Source organism: Haliaeetus leucocephalus, unplaced genomic scaffold, assembly GCF_000737465.1.
Source record: "Haliaeetus leucocephalus isolate CR32 unplaced genomic scaffold, Haliaeetus_leucocephalus-4.0 Scaffold273, whole genome shotgun sequence".
Taxonomy (NCBI): Eukaryota; Metazoa; Chordata; class Aves; order Accipitriformes; family Accipitridae; genus Haliaeetus; species Haliaeetus leucocephalus.
In genome coordinates, this window is record NW_010972709.1 from 35,569 (window position 1) to 55,238 (window position 19,670).

At 38.4% G+C, this 19,670-nt stretch overlaps 1 protein-coding gene across 1 annotated transcript; it reads left to right on the forward strand.

The window, feature by feature from the left end:
- The first annotated feature begins 1,792 nt into the window (after positions 1-1,792).
- Positions 1,793-17,540, forward strand: LOC104833143 (protein-glutamine gamma-glutamyltransferase 6-like). Its single transcript, XM_010569719.1, has 13 exons — positions 1,793-1,799; positions 3,792-3,965; positions 4,169-4,408; positions 8,776-8,894; positions 9,091-9,219; positions 9,382-9,562; positions 9,797-9,932; positions 11,541-11,644; positions 11,735-11,977; positions 13,999-14,316; positions 15,295-15,458; positions 16,207-16,331; positions 17,390-17,540. The coding sequence occupies exons 1-13, from the start codon at positions 1,793-1,795 to the stop codon at positions 17,538-17,540; spliced, it is 2,091 nt and encodes a 696-aa protein (XP_010568021.1).
- Positions 17,541-19,670: the final 2,130 nt, after the last annotated feature.

Below are 19,670 nucleotides of genomic sequence, written 5' to 3' on the forward strand. Positions count from 1 at the left end.
CTGAAAGTTAGCAAACTGCACGGCAATTTCAAGGCTCTGAAACAAGGGAAAAGGACGAACAAAATATTTTGAACCATTTTGGATGATGAGTGGGTGGAATTGAGCTAGGAAAAACACCTGCGACAATGTTAAGTCATTAGTCACTTTGCAACCACGACCGCTGCATTCCAAAGGGCTTACAAAAGCAGCTGCTGATGCTTTGCTGTGGTGAAGGTGTGGACTGGCAGGTGCCAGTTTGGGATGTAGGCCAGTCTGAGAGAGAGGTTCTGGTGGTTTGGTGAACACCACTGTGGGTGTGTCATACAGAGGTAAAGGAGGTGGTTGCAGCCGAGACAGAAAAAGTGTTCTGAGATTTAATTACTTACGTGAGTGGTAAGGAAGAAGAAAGGAAATAGTCATACTCCAGCGGGAGCAACGTGTAATGTCTGAAGCAATCACTATAAGTACTGAACGCCTGAACTTAAGAACTGGTCAATGCGGTTTGTCACTAGGGCTGTGTGTGAAGATCAGGTAACATCAGAGGCTTGTGGCTCTTATGGTTTCCAAGGAATATGAATTAAGCAAAAGAGAAAAAGACCGACTAAAGTAGCTCTGAACGGCAATCAAATCCATCTGAGGCGATTCCCGGAACGAGTTTTGACAGCCTGAACATCCTGGAAACTTCCAAGAGGAAGAAGGACCTCTGAATTATAATGTAAGTGGAGATACACTATACCAGATATACTGCTGCCAAGTGTGAAAAGTTTTAGTGTTGTTCTTTCAGGATAGGGCTAGCATGAATGTCATATAAGTAAGTACTCTTTTAGTCTTTGTGGTATCAAAACAAAGTTTCTCAAAAAGGTGCAAGAAGCTAATTTTTTTTGTAAAATCAATCTTAGAAACAGCTCTTGGAGCTTAATTTCTGCTTCTTTTTCAGTTTTTTTTCTTTGTAACTTAAAACTCGGACTAATTTATTTTTTAAGTCTCTACTGAGTGCTAAGACATGACCAGTTGAGCTGCAGAATCTTAAACAGATAAATATTCCTCCCTACAACAATGTCATTTTATTACCTGTACACTTTTAAGCGAGGGTACAAAAATAAAAAGAAATATATCCACAGTTGTGAAGACAGACAGGCTTTATCAGTTTGCACTGATAAAAACTACTCATGGTTAATAGTTTGGGGGTTCCTTTTGAAATGAAACTTTTGCTGAAATAGTAGTACAGAGCTAGCTAACATAACAGGTAAACAGACATTTGTTTCTGGTGGGAATTTATCATTTCACATAAGTCAGGGGGCATTGGAGATAATTTGAGACCCCAAAAAACCCCTCTAAAACCAACTCACAGCTGTTGAACAAAACCAGAAGTGACATTGACCAATCTGGAAGTTAAGTAATCAGGAAATGCTCCTTTTTCCTTCATATGGCTTTTACGTCCCACCACACTCTCCGTTTCCTCATCCTTAAAGATAACTTATTCATGGCACACCTATTATCCTTTGTAGGAAGTTCTTCTTGTCTTGGGATTCAAGTGAACACATTTCCTCTGAGTAAATAATTTTGGTATCTCCTCCCATAATTACACCCACGTTGAGTAGGAACATTGGCATTAGACATACATATATTATATGAACTAGTTAATTCGTTTGACAAGTCTACAGGTATTAATAACAACTGCTGAGCACCTCTCCCCTCTCTAAAATTTCAGCTGACAGCACGAAAAGATTGTTGAGTTTTTTATGATTCATGTGACTTGGACATCCTTGAAGAACAAAGTAGAAGTTGTATGCAATTCTCATAAGCTGAGGGAATGGCAGGTGAGTTCGTGTCATTTGCTTCCCTTCAGCAGGTACTTTATTCAGGACTGTTTCCTTAAGATACATGCCCTGTAGGTATCTGCTCAGATTTCTTATCTGAAATTTTATATTGTAATTTGTTCTTGCACTTCATTTTCAAAGTTTTACTGTTGTTATTATTAAGACCTGTTTGAGAATAATTTTTGAGCTAAGCAGAGGATAACTGGGGGGCGCTGTGAAAGAAAAGAAATTCCCATTACTTCAAAAGGCACTATGCGGAACTCCATCTAAACCCTTTATTTTTTAAATGCTATTTCAGACATGTGTTATGCTTTGTATTAAAAAAATTAGTGTAATCCATCCTAATGGAGCTGTGAGCATGGAGCCTATAGATGGGAATTCAAAGATGCATTAAAACCCTACTAAAGGAAAACAGTAATGACAATATCTATGCATTTTAAAGTTAAAAATGAAGATGATTATTGAGCTGGGCAATTGCAAAGCAAGGTTGTCTCTTGTTTAACAATGAAACAAACATTTTCAAATCAGTTTTTAAAATGTTGCTTTGCAGGGAAAGCAGCAGCCTTTCCTGGCAGCACAGAAAGCAGTTCACTGTCATCCCAGATAGTCATGCTAAAGATTCTCTTTTTCAGCGCATCAATGCTTACTCACGTTACTTCTTTGTGGTCTTAGACTACAAAGAAAAAAATTTTTCTTGAATGTAATTATGGCACTTTTTTTGCATAAGTTAGATTTTACTTTTACTTCTTCTTCAAAGATTATATGTAAATTCTAGTAATATGCAGCTATATTGTTCCAGATCTGATTTAGTATTTCATTGCTATGCTATATGGTACGAGATAGACTTGGAAGCTTGTTTGAAGATCCCTACCATAATAGTGCACGGTGCCATAGGCCTTAATTGATCCTTTCCATCACACTATTTTTGTTGTTGTTATTGTTTGCTCTTGAATTTCCTTTAAAATGGTGGAGGTCATGTCGTGTGTGTGTGTCCCCCTTGCATTTATGATACTAGCTTTAATAAAAGTGATTTGGAACAATCTTCACCAAGGTACTTGCCCTGAGCATTTGCCAAAACTTGCAGCACAATGCTCCAGGTGTACTCTGTGGAGTCTCATAGGGCAGATATAAACACAGAGGACAGTGCCTCTCAGAGCTCCCAAAGACAGTGTAACTGCTCAAGTTTGAGTGCGGCAATAAAACATAAACTATAGAAGGGAAAACAAATCTTGCAAGGAAGATCATATACATACTCGCTTGCTGAAAAGGTAGTTGAGAATTTAAGGTGGCAAGAGCCTCTTTATGGGTTTTAAACCACAGACCATAATAACAGCATGTATGCAGGACACTTGGTGTTGAGAACTTCAAGCACACTGTAAAAATCATCAGAATTCCTCTAGGACATGAAGGTAGTGCCTACTAGAACAGGAATCCCAGTGGTCCAGTTGTCACTTTGGACACAGCTATATTCAGTCAGATTGATTTCTTTGTCAAAAGCTCCAACTTACGGCCTCAAATACCTCTTGTTGATTCAAATAAGACAGATGATCTCTCACTATGCATCTTTCCCTACTCTAGGCCAAAAGGCATCAAGATATAAGCGGGAAAAGTAAGATGTCCTAATAGCCATTTCTGGGATCCTAAAAATATAGATGTTGAAAATGTAGAGGGGCTACAGGCCACTTTATTTGGTGCTGACAATGAAATGACACTGATTTGCCCCTGTAAATTTCTAAGTCCAGTGATAAAACAGCATCCAGCACTGTATAGGAAGTATATAAGTCCTGGTGTACGACAGCCCCATAACAAAACTCAAGCAAAAAATTCTATTATTTACCACTAGACTTAATCAATTTAATGGGGCATCTGCTTTTTAGTTGTCTTTTATCTGGTAAAAGATAACTGCTCTTAGCAATCTCATCATGCCAATCACCAGCAAATGACTTCTTTCCATGCTGGCTGCTTCTTCATATCTTTTCTTCTGTTTTACAGATCTGACACCAACACATATCAGCTGGCAGCCATCAGTAAACGCAAGCACACACCATACTGACAGATATGCCAATGCTGAGTTGACTGTGAGGCGAGGACAAGCCTTCACTATTACCCTGTACTTCAACAGACCAAAGCAGACTGGGGAGAACCTAGCATTTGTCACTGAAATAGGTAACACTCCCTTAGCTTAATCCATGTTCTCACAGAAATGTAATCTTTATCCCTTGTAGTTCTCCCCTTATTCCATTTAGAGATGCAATTTTTCTTCATGTATTTTTAACGCTTTTCCCCCTGTAATGTTCTCATTTCAAATATGAGGTTAACATTGAAACCACACTCTGGAATGGAAACCAATTACCCCTTCTTTCCGGCAGGACCATCCCCCTCAGAATCTCATCGTACAAAAGCTGTATTTAACCTCTCTGAGGTGGGGGCAAGTGGCTGGAGTGCTGCCCAAGGACCCAGTGAGTCTGGCTATATGAACTTTACAATATCCAGCCCAGCCAATGCTGTCATTGGACGATACAATCTCATCCTTCAAGTAACCTCAGGGAACAAGATCTTCTCCAGATTCCTGGGGCAGTTTGTGTTACTCTTCAACCCTTGGTGCCCAGGTAGGTACCAATGCCTTTGCTCTTGAATATAACTGACCTATTTGCTTTCATATCCGCACAGTGAGCTTGCTACCTCAAGCTGTCTCTCTTTGGGTTACCAGTGGCAGCAATCTCAGCTATCTGTTCAGAGACCTCGTTTTAATGGATTAAAAAAAGTTTGCGCCCCCCCCCCCCCCCCCCTTTTATCCTAATGAAATGTGCTATATGGAGTAATAACATACGAGTCCTTCTTCAGGACTGAGCAGATCACTTTTTCTGTAAACAAGGGCTGATAGACTTTAATAAGTGCAGGTACTTCTCAGAACTTGAAGCAAGCATACAGTAACATCCTTGACTTGCACCTAAATCAGAGCAAGACTGCTCTTGTAGATGTTAACTGCAAAGACAATAGCTCAACTAACTTTATAAGAACTGATAAGAGGGCTAGTGTGAAGAAGATTGGCATTTCCCATGTCTTTCATCATGGGTTGAAAAGGGACATCTCCTGCTCTTCCATTTTTTATTTCTGCAACCTCAGCATGTTGCAGAAGAAATGCAAATTCCTAAACTCAGATTTTGCAAATATGTCTAGAAACCTAGATTAGCCTTAAAATACACCACTCCAGAGTTAAGGGAGCTCTTAGCCAGCCAAGTGACTAAACAGCTTATAAAAGAAGAGTAACCACAATCACCCACTATTTTCTTCTGTGACCATATGTTAGTCAAGGGCCACTAACAAATACTCCAAGAGCCAAGATGAAAAAGGCTGCTAATTAGCTCAGCATGTCTTGGAAGACAGAAATAATTATAGAAGGATGTTCAGGAAACTCAGACTGTCTCTGCATAGACAGTCCTGAGGGAAAAGCCTTCCTAGAAACCCCTGAAAGATCACTTGTGGTGTAACCTCTAATTGATGGAAGCCAAACAGCAGGGACTGAAGTACTTGACAGCTCCTGAACTGGAACACCAGAGTAGCAGTGGTATTCATAAAAGCAGACAAACTGTTCTCAGATGAAAACTGAGAAAAATTAAGCTGCGCCATTCCAGTTTAAAAACTAATGATTTTGCAGAAGAGCCCTCCAGATTTATCAGATGATGCAATGACCACTGCCAAACAAAAGGGAGTATCCTTAAAGTAGGATGCTGGTGAAGAGGCTTCTGCAGAGTGGAATAGACCCCTGAGCCTGACAAACAGGAACAGATTCAGTTTGAGGGTATGTTACCGCTATAGTAAATGTCATAGCAGAAGGGAAATGGAAAACTTATTTCCTCAGCAAAGGATAAATGACAGATCTGGTCTGTGGATATGGTTCCACATGGGAGGTTATTCATTAAGCTGGAAAAGACAGGAATTGATTCATAACCTGTAATATTACAATATGAGTAAAGAACTACTTACAAGGAAACATTCAGGAGTAGAGATGAAAGAAAAAACACTGGGTTGGAGAAGACCTACTAGTGGATCCTTAAGTGTCATCTGAAAAAACACTCTGAGCAAATGGTTCATTACTGACTTTGATACCCTGACATTAAGCAGCATTGTCCATACACAGATGGGCTGGGATACCACTTAGAAATAACTGGCTGCCCTTAGAGACTGGAGTAGTTGAGAAAAGATAATAAGATACAATAATACAAAATAAAAGACCATTATGTTTAGGGAGAAATAACTATAATTTCAATGGCAGACTTACCAGCTGGAAATCATGAAAAATGTGAAAGTACTTGTTAATCAAAGAATGAGAACCAAAGTGAAATGGCCCTTAAAAAGGCAAATGCACTCTTAAACTGTGTAAGAAGAAACAGTTGCTCAGATTAAATACTAATGCCATTGTACAAGGTGATGAATCTCATTTGGAATTTTCTTTCAGTTAATCTTTCCTGAACAGGAATTATGAATTAGAACATGTTCAGTGAAGGGTTACTGGGATAGCTGAACACATGAAAAGCCTTTTGGACAAGAGAAAATTTCTAGTTTAGCAAGCTGAAAGCAATTAGTTTCACAGGTCGTATATCTGAAATAAATACAGAATTTTGACACAGAAAATACTGATCTTTCCATAATGGTAACAAAACAATAAGCTTATTAATTCACTAACTTATTTGTTTCAAACTTTTGGATAAAACAATAGTGATGTTTTAACATTAATACAGTCTCTTAAGGACATTTAAAGAGAAATCTAAGATACTTGCAAGCCAGCCTCTGATAATGATGCATTATGTCCTAATGCTACTGAAGGAATGTACAGCTAACTACTAGAACAAAGAGTGCTAATCATGAATTAAATGAAAGATCATATATTGCTTATCTATAGCTCACAAGTGAGCACGTCAATTGTAAAGCTTTAGGGGATAAAAGGATATGTATGTTTGAGAATTTTGTAGAATGTATCTTTTTCCCTAGATGTCTGATACTTGCCACTTGTTTATGTGGAAAAGATTATATGAAGAAATTACTAGAAATATATATATGTTAGAAAGCATGCTCGCATATTGATTAAAAACTATCAATAGAAATTCATATCCTGCTTGTTTCTCACTATGCCAGGATAAACTTTAATTTCAGAATGAGAAGACAGAATATATAACAACTTTGTATTTTTGTACTAAAATGAATTAATTTAATAAAGGATTAGGTCTATAGTGGGCTGTCTTTCTATAACTGTCAAAAAAGAGGACTATTGTGGCTGTTTGAGGCTTTTTTCTCCTTGTGTGCTGAGAGTAACAGAAGAAGGGGGTGTTCCTATTTAGTCATACTTAAAGAGATTTGTTGTGGTGTGTTGCACGGTTTTTTCCCTCCTTTTAAACTGATGCTAATTTTTCTCTTAATTATTGGTAGGAATAGTGTTATTACAAAAAAGTCTAAGTATACTTATTTAAAGAACTGGCTCTAGAACATTATAATTGAGAGCATATAAACCTTAGAAAAAAGATGTTCATCAAGTGATTATAGAAGGACATTTAGATTGCTCCAAATCATAAACTCATAGGGTTAGAAGGATCTTAGGAAGTTATCTAGTCCCACACCATGCTCTAAGGCAGGTTCAGTTTAGCACTCAGGTCATTCCTGACAGATCTTGAATTCCTTCTTAATGATCAGCCATTAGGGAAGCTCCAGTACCTCCCCCAGCAATTCACTCTAATAAAACACTAGCCTTTCCATTAGATTTTTTTCCTGTTAACTAACCAAATCTTTTTTGCTTTGATTTCAGCATATAACCTCTCATCCTACATATGATAGACACCAATAACAGATTTCCTCCCCACCCACCCCATCCTCTTCACAAGAATTTCTAGAATTGATTACCGTGCTTGCCCCATTACTCACCTCCATTTTTTTTCTACCTTAAATAATTCTGAGTTAATTAATAAGTTATATTGTCTTCATAAGTTATACTCTCAGGATTGCTGAGCATTCTCAGTGCTCCTCTCACACTTTCCAACTGATCCACACCTTCAAGTGCAGCACCTGGAACTGCACACAGTTCTCCAGGCCCATGCCGACTCAAAAGCTTGGGAATCAACAATGATGATATAAAAAAAAAAAAGTGTGGACAGTGACCACAAAAATAGACTTATATAAAGTGATATAATTTTTAAAAGAAATTACACAATCTTTTTATTTGCAGGAAGGGAAGGATGGGAAGTTCCTATAGGAAGGTAAAGAAGTTAACTCAATAAAATAGAAAAGCTGATTTTTATATGCATTTCCTGAAATCCCAAAGCTTTCACAAAATAATTTTAAACATCATGAAATTAAACATGAAGCTAAGTAGATATTGCTACCTAAAGAGTGATCAAAACAACCTAAATATCTGTGGGAAGCTCAGCTTTCATAGCAGCTACATACTGTGCCATAGACTAGGGAAACCAATGAGTAATAAGGAAATCAAAGTGATTGGTTGAGCAGGCTATCCTAATAACATTCCTGATAACACTTTGGATCAGGCAAGTAGGGATCTTCATTTAGGAATCTTAAAACAAGATGAACGCAACTGGAAAACAGAGAAAAATGTCATCTGTGAGATTCTTTTCAAATGTCTATTCTACTTCTAACTACCCTGAGAAGCAGAAGAATCCAGTGAGCTAGACTGGACTTTTCTCCATCTTCCTCACAAAAGTACAATGTACAGATAGGGGACATCTAGGTAATATGCAAAGGCTATACTAAAATTAGGGGAAAAAGTTAGTGTAACATGGATTCCCCCCACCAGCCCCAGGCCATATGCAATAGCAGGCATTTTCACCGAACTGTACATTTTCAGGAAGCTATAATTGCGTTTTCCAAACAGTAGTTTTTCCCTTGATAAATCAAGATACAAATGGTTTTGAAAGGTTGCTAGTATTCTCAGCTTTAAGTGTAAAAGCATGTCCAACTTGGTTTTCAGGTGATGATGTCTACTTGGCTAATGAAAATGAGAGACAAGAATATGTTCTAAATGAAAATGGAATAATCTTTGTGGGCAATGCAAAGTACATTGAAGCAAGAGGATGGTACTATGGACAGGTAAGACATAAGGAATTAATTTGTGCTCTTATTCTGTCTCCAGTGTGTGCCTCTGCACACCACTGTCTTTGTGCCTCACTGTCCCTATCACATTTGGGCTGGAATATCTTAGAAAGGAGGAACTGCAGTAGAATCTCCTCTAATTCTGTTTGTGAAACTATCTATTTTTTAAAAAAATTATCTTATCTGATCACAGTTTCAAGATCACCTTCTAAACATCTGTCTTACCATGCTTGATCTGAGCCTATACTATCGTCAGGACCCAGCCATTGATGTATCCCGAAGAGGAGATCCTAAATATGTGGGCCGAGTAATCAGTTCTATGGTAAGAAATGGACAACTTAATCTGAATTCCATGTGCTTAAGCAGAAAGCATTAGTTATACCACTGATATTCAGCTACCTGCACCTTAAGCAATATAATTAACTAGATATGGTGCATTACACACAATTGATTTTGTGCATTCTGTCCATTGGCCTATTTTTAGATCAATGGAAATGATAATGATAATGGAGTTCTCCTGGGAAAGTGGCAAGGAAGTTTCCATTCACATGAGAATCCATCCAGATGGGATGGCAGTGTGGTAATCCTCCAGAAATGGCGTCAGGACAACTACAAGCCTGTTCAGTATGGCCAGTGCTGGGTTTTTGCAGGCGTGATGTGTACAGGTAAGCTTTAAGAACAGAGGAGTGTGGTGAAATGGAGGCATTTGTGACCTCTGGTTTTATCAAAAGTACAAAGCAATTAATTCTACAAGAGGAACAGTGCTCTGAAGACTGCAAATGCTAAAGAATCACAAAATATTTAGACACTTAACTTTGTTTCTCAGATATTTATAATCATTGAACTAAAGCTGTGGGGTTTGTTTGTGTTTTGTTTTTTGTTTTTTAAATATATTTCAGTTCTGAGGTGCTTGGGGATTCCAACTCGTTTGGTTTCAAATTTTAACTCTGCCCATGATGTGGATAGAAATCTGAGTATTGATAAGTACTACGACAGCTCTGGAAAGAGTCTTAATATCAGCAAGGATTCCACATGGTAAATATAAACTTTTGCATCTCACCAATAATTAGAGAGAGGATTTATGAGACTTAAAAACATAAACGCTAGTAGTACAAAAGCAATTGTATGGACAAAAGTTAATACAAATATCTAAATTAATACACTAGACATCCATTTGGAAAGAAAACGTATTTCATGGTTTTGAGATAACAGTTACTTCAAATAACCAACCAGCCCAATTTTTTGCAGTCCTTGACCTCAAACAAGTTGCAACTTTCTTTAAAATTATGTTTCCATTGACAAAGTACCAGTTACCAAGGCTCTTTTAATCACTGACACCTAACCAGTCTGTTCCTGATAATGCAGCTGAGTACCTTCCATGCTCTCAACTGGTTTACTGCTGCCATAACTTTCTCTCATCACACATCCAAAGCCTGTGTTTCTCAGTTTGGCCTGTCAACTCCCCCCCACCCCCACCCCGGTAGATGGGAGCCTCCCCAAGAAGTTTTTCTGCACTCCTTTAGCTAGACCTTCCCCGTATGGGAACAGAAAAGAGAACAATCCCAACACCCTCCAGACTTGCTTATTGGACATTGTAGTCCAGTGCTGTAAACTGCAAGTGATCCATGGTCATCAATCAAGCCCCAAAATTTGAGTAGCCAAAGAAACATAATATTCTTTAAATGATACCATTTTATAATTTAGTTGCCCTCCAGTTTTAAAATCTGCACCCACTTCACTTTTCAGAAAGTGAACTAACTAGGCCCAAGGGTATATCATATAGCTCAAAGTCTCTGTGCACACTAGGCTTCACCAAAAGTATCATCTTTAGTCTGCTTCCTTTCACTGAGTGTATGTGGTTGAAGGATACAGGAAGTCTTTCACCTCTTAACCTCCTTAAAAGTATTAGCCTCTGAACAAAATTCAGCCAACAAATCTTTTCTGGGTCCTTCTGTGACCTACATTTTACCAGTCTTTCACGCTATCCTTTCCTTTCGGAGTCTGTGGAACTCATTACCACTGGATGCTGTTGAAAACAAAGCTATAAAGAGTTTTTAAACAGGACAAAAGAGATTCATAGAGAATAAGATGACTAATGACCATGAAACCCAGTGGTCTTGATGCAATGACCGACTCAAAGTCCCTAATTCTCTGACTGTGAGAAATCGTAGAGCATATCAGGGGAAGGGTCATTCTATTCAGGTGCTGTTCTTATCTCTTTTCTAAACATCTGCTGCTGCATAATACTATAGATGGACTACTGAACTTTATGAGCATTTTATCTGATCCAGTATAGCTATTTTAAGTTTGTATTTAAACAAAGCATTTTCCACATTTGAAGGTTACTGAACCCAGTCACCAAGTGTTGCCTATATACAAGGCTTAAATGTTTCACTTATAGTTCATATTGCTCCCAAAGCAAGCTGCTGACATCTGTATTCTCTCCCTCCCTACCCTGAGGTCTACACCTCAAAAGCAGGCAGTAAATCCATCCTTTGAAAGAGGTAGTGAGTTGCTGTAACTAGACAGCTTGTGTCACATCTTAGAGATTCTTTAAAAAACAAAATTCCCTACTCCTTTCAAATTGGACGTTTGTATGACTCTATATTACTATGCTTTCTAGACATTGTTCTTTGTCTCCAGGGATTACCACGTCTGGAATGAAAGCTGGTTCATTCGCCCAGACCTGGGAACATCATACAATGGATGGCAGGTTTTAGATGCGACTCCACAAGAACAAAGCAGAGGTAACAGTATAAGTTCTTACTATGACTTAGCATTCCTTCTCCAAACTGAGCACAACTAATAAAGTCTGACTTTTTTTTTTCATGTTTTAGGATTATTTCAGTGTGGCCCTGCATCTGTCACAGCCATCAAAGAAGGTGATGTAGACTTGGATTATGACACCTTATTTGTGTATACGGAGGTGAATGCCGATTGCAACAGATGGATTGTATACAATGATGGAACTAAGAGAAGAGTTTATTGTGATACTGAAATAATTGGCAGGTTTATAAGCACCAAAGCTGTGGGCAGCAATTCCCGTGTGGATGTCACCTGTAATTACAAATATCCAGAAGGTAAAGGAATTATCACAAATAATCTCCTTGTTATCACAGTTATCTCCTACTGAATTCTTGGTGCTAGGACGCTAGGATGGGTAACCTGTTTTCTTTGAGCATCTCTCCCTTTCCGTCAGAAAATATTTCTTGCCAGTGTTCTCAGACTACTTTCTTAATACAATGGGTATTATATTTCTGTTTTTGTGTATTTAGTAGTTTCCTTATTAAGACACAATACAAAATATATTTTAGTCCCTTACACAGAAGGGACTATGTATATGTAATATGTATATATTACAAAATGTAATATATACACAAAATAGGGCTATAAAATACATTTTACTACCCAAGGCAGACAAACACTCAAGCTATCATACCAGAAAGTCTTAAAACTGAGTCTATCATTTATAACAAACTGTGCACAGGTCTGTAGTATGGGAAGTACAGATAAGTACTAGCTTTCCAGCATATCTGGCAGAGGCAGTGGGGCAACAATCAAACCACTAATCCAAACCCTTAAACTCCAGTCCTCTAACACTAGACATCCATCTCCCATATGACCTCATGCTCAGTGTCTCTCAGTAAATAAGTTCTTTCTTGCTGTGTCCATTCCAGCTCCTCGTCTTTCCTTTTGAAGACCACATTACATCCCGCTCCCAAGAGGAGTGACTCACTCAGTCTCCCTCTCTGACTGTATAAATTCACCGAGTTAGGCTCTCTTGTGGTCCTGTTCCAACATCCAGCCATCAGCTACCCAGCCATTCAGTTGTTACGTGTTTGCACTCCCAGTGGACTCAGTCCCACATTACTGAATTCTGGAAACAAAACTACTAGGAAGCAGTAAAGGGAACATGCCATTCATCTATACTTAGGAAAACAAAGCAGCAAAGGTTAAGAACTGCATAGCCATATGTTCGTGAGAATATTTTTATCTTCCGTCAAAAACTTGGTACCTATGTCTTCCCATCTTTTTTAAATTTAGGGTTACAGATTTCATATAATAGTTTGCTTAATGTTTGTGGCTCAAAGTCTTAAAAAAAAAAAAGAGGAAGATAGATTTCACTTTTTTTAAAGTTTGCCTTCTGAATCAGCAGCCATATTACAATACTTCACTCCTCAAGGTTTTAGTGCAACCATATTTAATACAGAGGTTGGTTATCATCAGATTAGCGAATTAACACTGTCGTGGTTTACCCCCAGCCAGCAACTAAGCACCATGCAGCCGCTCACTCACTCCCCCTCATCCAGTGGGATGGGGGAGAAAATCGGGAAAAGAAGTAAAACTCCTGGGTTGAGATAAGAACGATTTAATAGAACAGAAAAGAAGAGACTAATAATGATAATGATAACACTAATAAAATGACAACAGTAGTAATAAAAGGATTGGAATGTACAAATGATGCGCAGGGCAATTGCTCACCACCCGCCGACCGACACCCAGCCAGTCCCCCAGCGGCAAATCCCCGCCCCCCCACTTCCCAGTTCCTAAACTAGATGGGACGTCGCATGGTATGGAACACTGTTGGCCACTTTGGGTCAGGTGCCCTGGCTGTGTCCTGTGCCAAATTCTTGTGCTCTGGCTGGGCATGAGAAGCTGAAAAATCCTTGACTCTAGTCTAAACACTACTGAGCAACAACTGAAAACATCAGTGTTATCAACATTCTTCGCATACTGAACTCAAAACATAGCGCTGTACCAGCTACTAGGAAGACAGTTAACTACATCCCAGCTGAAACCAGGACAAACACTTATCACACTACTGCATGTTCTGACCAAAGAAAAAGAAATCTTGCATCCTAAACAAAAACAAATGCATCATATTTCATTTTAGTGACTTATTCACCTTATTACAGTATGTTTATTACTTTACTGTGAAAAACTTTAACAGAGGCCTAATAAAAATATGGGGAACTTTCAGGTACTGCATATTTCTGGGTGATGCAGAGCTGACACCCGATATCATTCTGAAAGCCTTTACACAGAGAAGGTGCAATGGCAACAAAAGTATGAATTTTGCTTGGTTCTCTCCTTCGATCAGGTTCTTCTGAGGAAAGACGAGTTTATAAAAAGGCCTTAGCCAAGATATTTGGATCAAATATCACAGAAGGACACACAGAATCTCCAGATGAAAGATCTTCAGAGACAATTAGAAACCCTGGGATCTCTGGGAAATTCAAGCTGGCTGAACCTCCAGTGTTTGGCAAAGACATTACCCTAATCTTAATTCTCAATAACCTATCTTTTGACCACAAGACCGTGAAGGTGGACATGAGTGCGTCAACCATCCTGTACACAAGGAGACCAGTGGCAGAGATCCTGAAGGCAACCACTTCTGTGGATCTTGGTTCTAAACAAGGTAACTTTTAATGTCCCTAAGGAGTCAATATAGCCCTCTTCTTAGCCACACAAAGGCAACTGGAAGGAAGAAACATCAGTATCGTATCTGTATCAGCCTTGTAGTGCATCTACTTGTTCCATCTCTTAATAGCATTGTTTATGACTACATTTTACAAGATATTTTTTTTCCTCTGAAAACTTTCACTAGTTCAACCAGGAACTGAAGGTCTCATGAAATGTTATATAGAAGGCTACATTTATATTATAGCTCCAGAAGCAACACTATATATATATATGGTGTGTGCCTGTGTATATGTATGTGTGTGTGTATCTATCTGTCTGTGGTGATTATTACAGGTATAGGAACACATCTTACTTTTAACAAATAAAAAAAGTCTGATGTATGCTTTCTGGCACTCAACAGGCAACACTTTAACTAGGACAAAGGTTAAAAATTACAATGAAACTGTCTCTCTTTTGAAGAGTCAAGGCTATTAAAACTATTATAGAGATCTTTTTCCTCCCCAGGGGCTACAAAGATAAACATTTTTTCCATACACAGCAGAAAAGTTGTAGGACTACAATAAGCAGCTGACCAGGTCACTTGAAAAGGATCTCTGTGAAACTTGACCCAAACTTTCTTCTTGACTGAGGTAAAATAAATAAGATATAAGGAGGAAACAGATAAAAATGGTTATACCTCTAATTATAAGAAATACAAAGGGACAGGAATCCAGTGAAATGCAGATGAGCAGATTCCTTCAGTTTCAGGCCAAAATCCTCCATTCAAAACTGTAAGGGTCAAATGAGTTAAAGTAGAAAAGGATCACCAGAAGAGGGAAATACACAACCAGCCTCACAAGGAAGAAATATAAACAGACTCCAGCCTTCTTATCTTCTGGTCTCTTCAATAATATCAAAACCCCTCACAATAACTCTCTTTTCTTTAGCATTCTTTGAGAGTGTAATGGTTCCTAAATATATGTCTGAATTCCAGGGAAACATATCCAGTTAAAGATCCCTTATTCTTATTATGGAAAATATCTGACTACTGACAAAAGGATCCAAGTTACTGCTTTGTGTGAAGTCATGCACATGCATGGGGTAAAGTTGCTGGTGGAGAAGACAATCATTTTAGAAGACACAAACATTATCATTAAGGTAAACAATTCTCTCCCTTATGTCCTAAACAGACAGAAAGAACTAAAAAGTCTTTATGGAGCTCAGATCTCAAGATGAGAATTTGGGGATAAATGCATTAATTTAGGCTGCAATTTCAGATGTAGCTCTAAAATTCTGCCTGCTTAAATTGAGAAAGTAAGCATGTGAGAGACCAGTTTTGAATCTTTGCCTGAATCTGCCCCCTGTTCTTCAGAACAGCTCTGTTACCTTGTTTCTCTCCCAGTCACATGCCACTGCTTTATGTTCACAGAACTTACTTTCATGTCATCTGTACTCCAGTTATTGACAAGTGCTTGTGTTGCCTTTAAACAACTTTGCCTACTCCCAAAATACAGACTTAAACCCTTAATTCTAATCTATATTCAGGCCAGTTTATATTGTTTTAACACTTTAATCCTGATCAATGATGCGCCAAAAAAAAAAAAAAAGCCACTCAGCAACCCAAAGATCAGACAGGTTTAATGAGATGTATCTGTATAGTCGGGGCTCTCTTTCACTGAAATTGTGCATGAAATATTGCATACAGCTTGGCAACGTTATTTAGCTAATCCAAATCCAGCTTCAACTATTGGGAAAGGCGTATCAGCTGTCAGTTAAATTTCACTGCTCCTACCAATATCTCATTCATCCTCAAATATGAGAGATGTTCTGCTTACAGTTTGACTGAAGTCTGACTCCAGAAAAGCGTAAAACAGTGAATGATCAGAAATGTGTCTCTGTCGTTTAGATTCCTCGGCGGGTTGTAGTGAACAAAGCTGTTACTCTAGAGATCTCATATGCCAATCCCCTCCCTGAACCTGTGAACCGCTGTGTACTACTAGTGACTTTGATGAATCAACAGGTCAAGATACAGTAAGTGAAAGCTGCAGCATTTACTCAGTGCTTCTACCATGACCAATGGCATGTCTAGTTTCTCAATAAGAAAAAATCATGGTTGAATTGTCTTTTTCATATTTTCTATTTATGAAAATAAAAATGCCACCAAATACATATTGAGATATTATGATTTCTCTGTCACGTGTTATGTTTTTCCACGTAGTAACTTCTTTAATAACTAAAAACTGCTAACATTCTTCTTTCCTGGGAAATAAAATGGGCATGTAAATTCCTTTGTCTCTCTAATACTTCTTTTACAGTTTGGCTTTGTGTTTCTATTTTTATATACAGTACCCTAATACTACAGAAATAAGTCTAAGCTAAAGCAAACAAATAAGACACTGCCGTAGCTCCCCTCGTATCAGTCCAAAAAAGAAGTTGCTCTGTCCTCCTTTAAAGTAGGAGAAAATCATGCCTTTTCAAAACATAAGAGCAAAATATTCTATTCCTTTTTTCTTTTCCTCTGGACTCTGCTGCCTTATGGATTAACTCAGTGTTGAGTAGTTCATATTTTCTAAAGCTTGTTTTATTATAAAACAGCCTGACTTGCTGTGGCTCTGGAAATATTTGGACATAATAATTCATAAAAATATGGAAAACATTATTCCAGTGAAAGACTAAGCCAATTTAGGCCAAAAGGAGACATAAAATGCAGCACCCTGGTCATTAGAAAAATCATATTATTGCCAAAATGGATATGAACCAAGCAGGCATTGGACAGAGCACTGACCTTTGACATCAGAGTTTTCCTATTCTGAGTTTGTGTTGACTATCCAAACTTGTACCCAGCCCTAACATGGAGGCATGACGTAGCACTTCTCATTTCCATCAGTCTATTCAAGAGTAAATGAAGATGGTACTATCTTTTCCCATTTCTTAGTCCACACAAAGCCTCAAACCCTAAGTAATTCTCAAAACCCAAGGCTGGGTCTCAAGTAATTGCTGGTGCCCTAGCTATCATGCAGTTCTGCTTCTTGGGAATCTTGAGGAAAGACAATGCAAGCCTGAATTAATTGATTTTTTTTTTTTTTCAGTCTGGCACAACTGGCACCAAGGGAGAGATCAAAAATTTATTTTGAATTCACACCTCGCAGGACTGGGCCCTTACAGCTGCAAGTAGACTTCTCTTGTGACAAATTTTCACATGTCAAGGGATTTGTAACCATTGCAGTAGCACCTGCATAATGTGATGGAATCAATCTCCTATTTCAGCATTAACATGGCAAGACACTCTCCTCTATATAGGGACAGTGATGACAGCAAGAAACTTTCCACAAAAATTGGTGACCTCTTACACTGCAATAGAATCAAGTCTCCTGCTTTCAGGTGCTTAATTATTTAGTCTCTAATTATATTTCTCTTTTTTTATCCTCTTATCTAGAAAAATGAAGCCACTTCCTTGTAGAAATAATTTCACTGTTTAATCAAATCTCATTGTGTTAAGCTTCCGGTTTTGACTTTTCCGTCAGATAATTAATACAGTCTCTTTTCAACCACATTCTAATTGTCAGCAATAAATAAAACCTATCCATACAACTGTATTCTTTTGAATTGAATTGTACATTCCATGGAAATATTATGAGAAATCACAAGATTGAGGGAAGTTCTTTTTCCTTCATTTCACAAGCTTCTTACCTAAAAAAGTAGAACATTTCCTCCATTGTTCATTTAATTTCTGTATTTTGTGACATCTATAACTGTGAATGGGGAGCAAAAAAGCCTATGAAAGCTGGAAAAAGTAATGTTTGGGGTCCATGACAACACTATTTCTGTAGCCTGTGGGCATAGGCCTGTCACAGAGCGGACAACACACATACACATTCAGATCAGTAACTTAATTCCTATGTAACGTGAGAGAGTCCCAAGCACCATGAAGCATGGGGAGAGTCTTGCATTAATATAGAAGTCCAGCAACACTTCTTGCCCACCAGCACAAGGACACTGGAGACACGGAACACATCTCTCTTCAAACCTTCCCAACGTAACTCATTCACAGGCAGCCCCTACTCCACACCCCTGTCGCAGTGTTTGCATACAGATGCCTCTTTTGTGGGTTCCTGATCCTAACACTGCCAGGTACCAGGTCTCACCTGAAATGCACTTTCAAGCAGCCTTAAGGATTCTCTATTACTGCAGGCAATGTAGCCTGTCCAGGGACTGCTATGAAAGCTGGTGTCTGACAGGGCACAGTAACCATCTGGCCACACTTCAGAAGTAGGGTATGAGGCAATAATGGTGTACAAACAGCTCTGCCAAGCCCGAAGATTCAGATTTGTTGTCTGACTTATAAAATGTTTAAAGCAGAATTAATAAGGCCAAAATTTTGAACCACAGAGCTGTCAGGAGTTCGATATGGACACCTTTTGTCTGACAGACGATAATATTTCAGAGTCACACATCCAGACATGATCACAAATTCTTACTGAAAAAAATACACAAGAAACCATAACAAAACTTCAGATGCCTTTTTAAAAAATAAATTTAAGCTGCAGGTAATTAATTTGCCTTTTTGGTTGTCAGCAGTCTTGATATGAATATGGAAACAAAACAGGAAACAGAAACAGACAAAAAAAGCCCCAATGTAGAGGTGTAGAGGTGAGGAAAATAAGGGATCACCCCTTTTCCCCTTACTCCTCAGTCACAGTCCATTGAAAGTTCAGAACAGCATGCACCTCCTCTCGGGACAAATTGGCAGGGCATGTTTCTAGATAAGTTGTGACACAGGATGAGGGAGGAGAGAGGATAAGGGAGCTTGAAGAGTGGGAAAGAGAGTGTCTGTAATTAGAGTGGGCAGGGCTTACAACAGAAGAACAGCTCTGTAGCTTCCTCCAGGGCCCAATTCAAGATGCCATGCCAAATAGCTACAGAAACTATGTACGCATATCATGAACGCCAAACTATAAAGAAAAATTATTAAAAGCAGAGGCAGCCATTAAACACTCCTCTGTACTTAATAAAAATCCCTGATGCGCAGGTGACTAGATAACAATGCCATCTCAGTGGGATGTATTACTTCTTAGATAAGAAATGCGTATTATAGGTAATCTTGTCAGTAGCAGATAATGAGGTCACAACTCTGTATGCTTCCAAGAAAGAATGAATTATATACAGTCATATGAAAGATTTTCAGGCAGACCTGCCTTAAAAAAAAAAAAAAAGTGGTTTATGCTATGCAAAGTCATGATGCTACTGAGTGGCAGTAACACTAATATATTACAAATCTACTTAGTTCACTCCATGTTCCATACATCCATGTTGTACGATATGTATATTTGTCTATACCTGCCCTCTGTACATACAATCTCCAAAAACCTA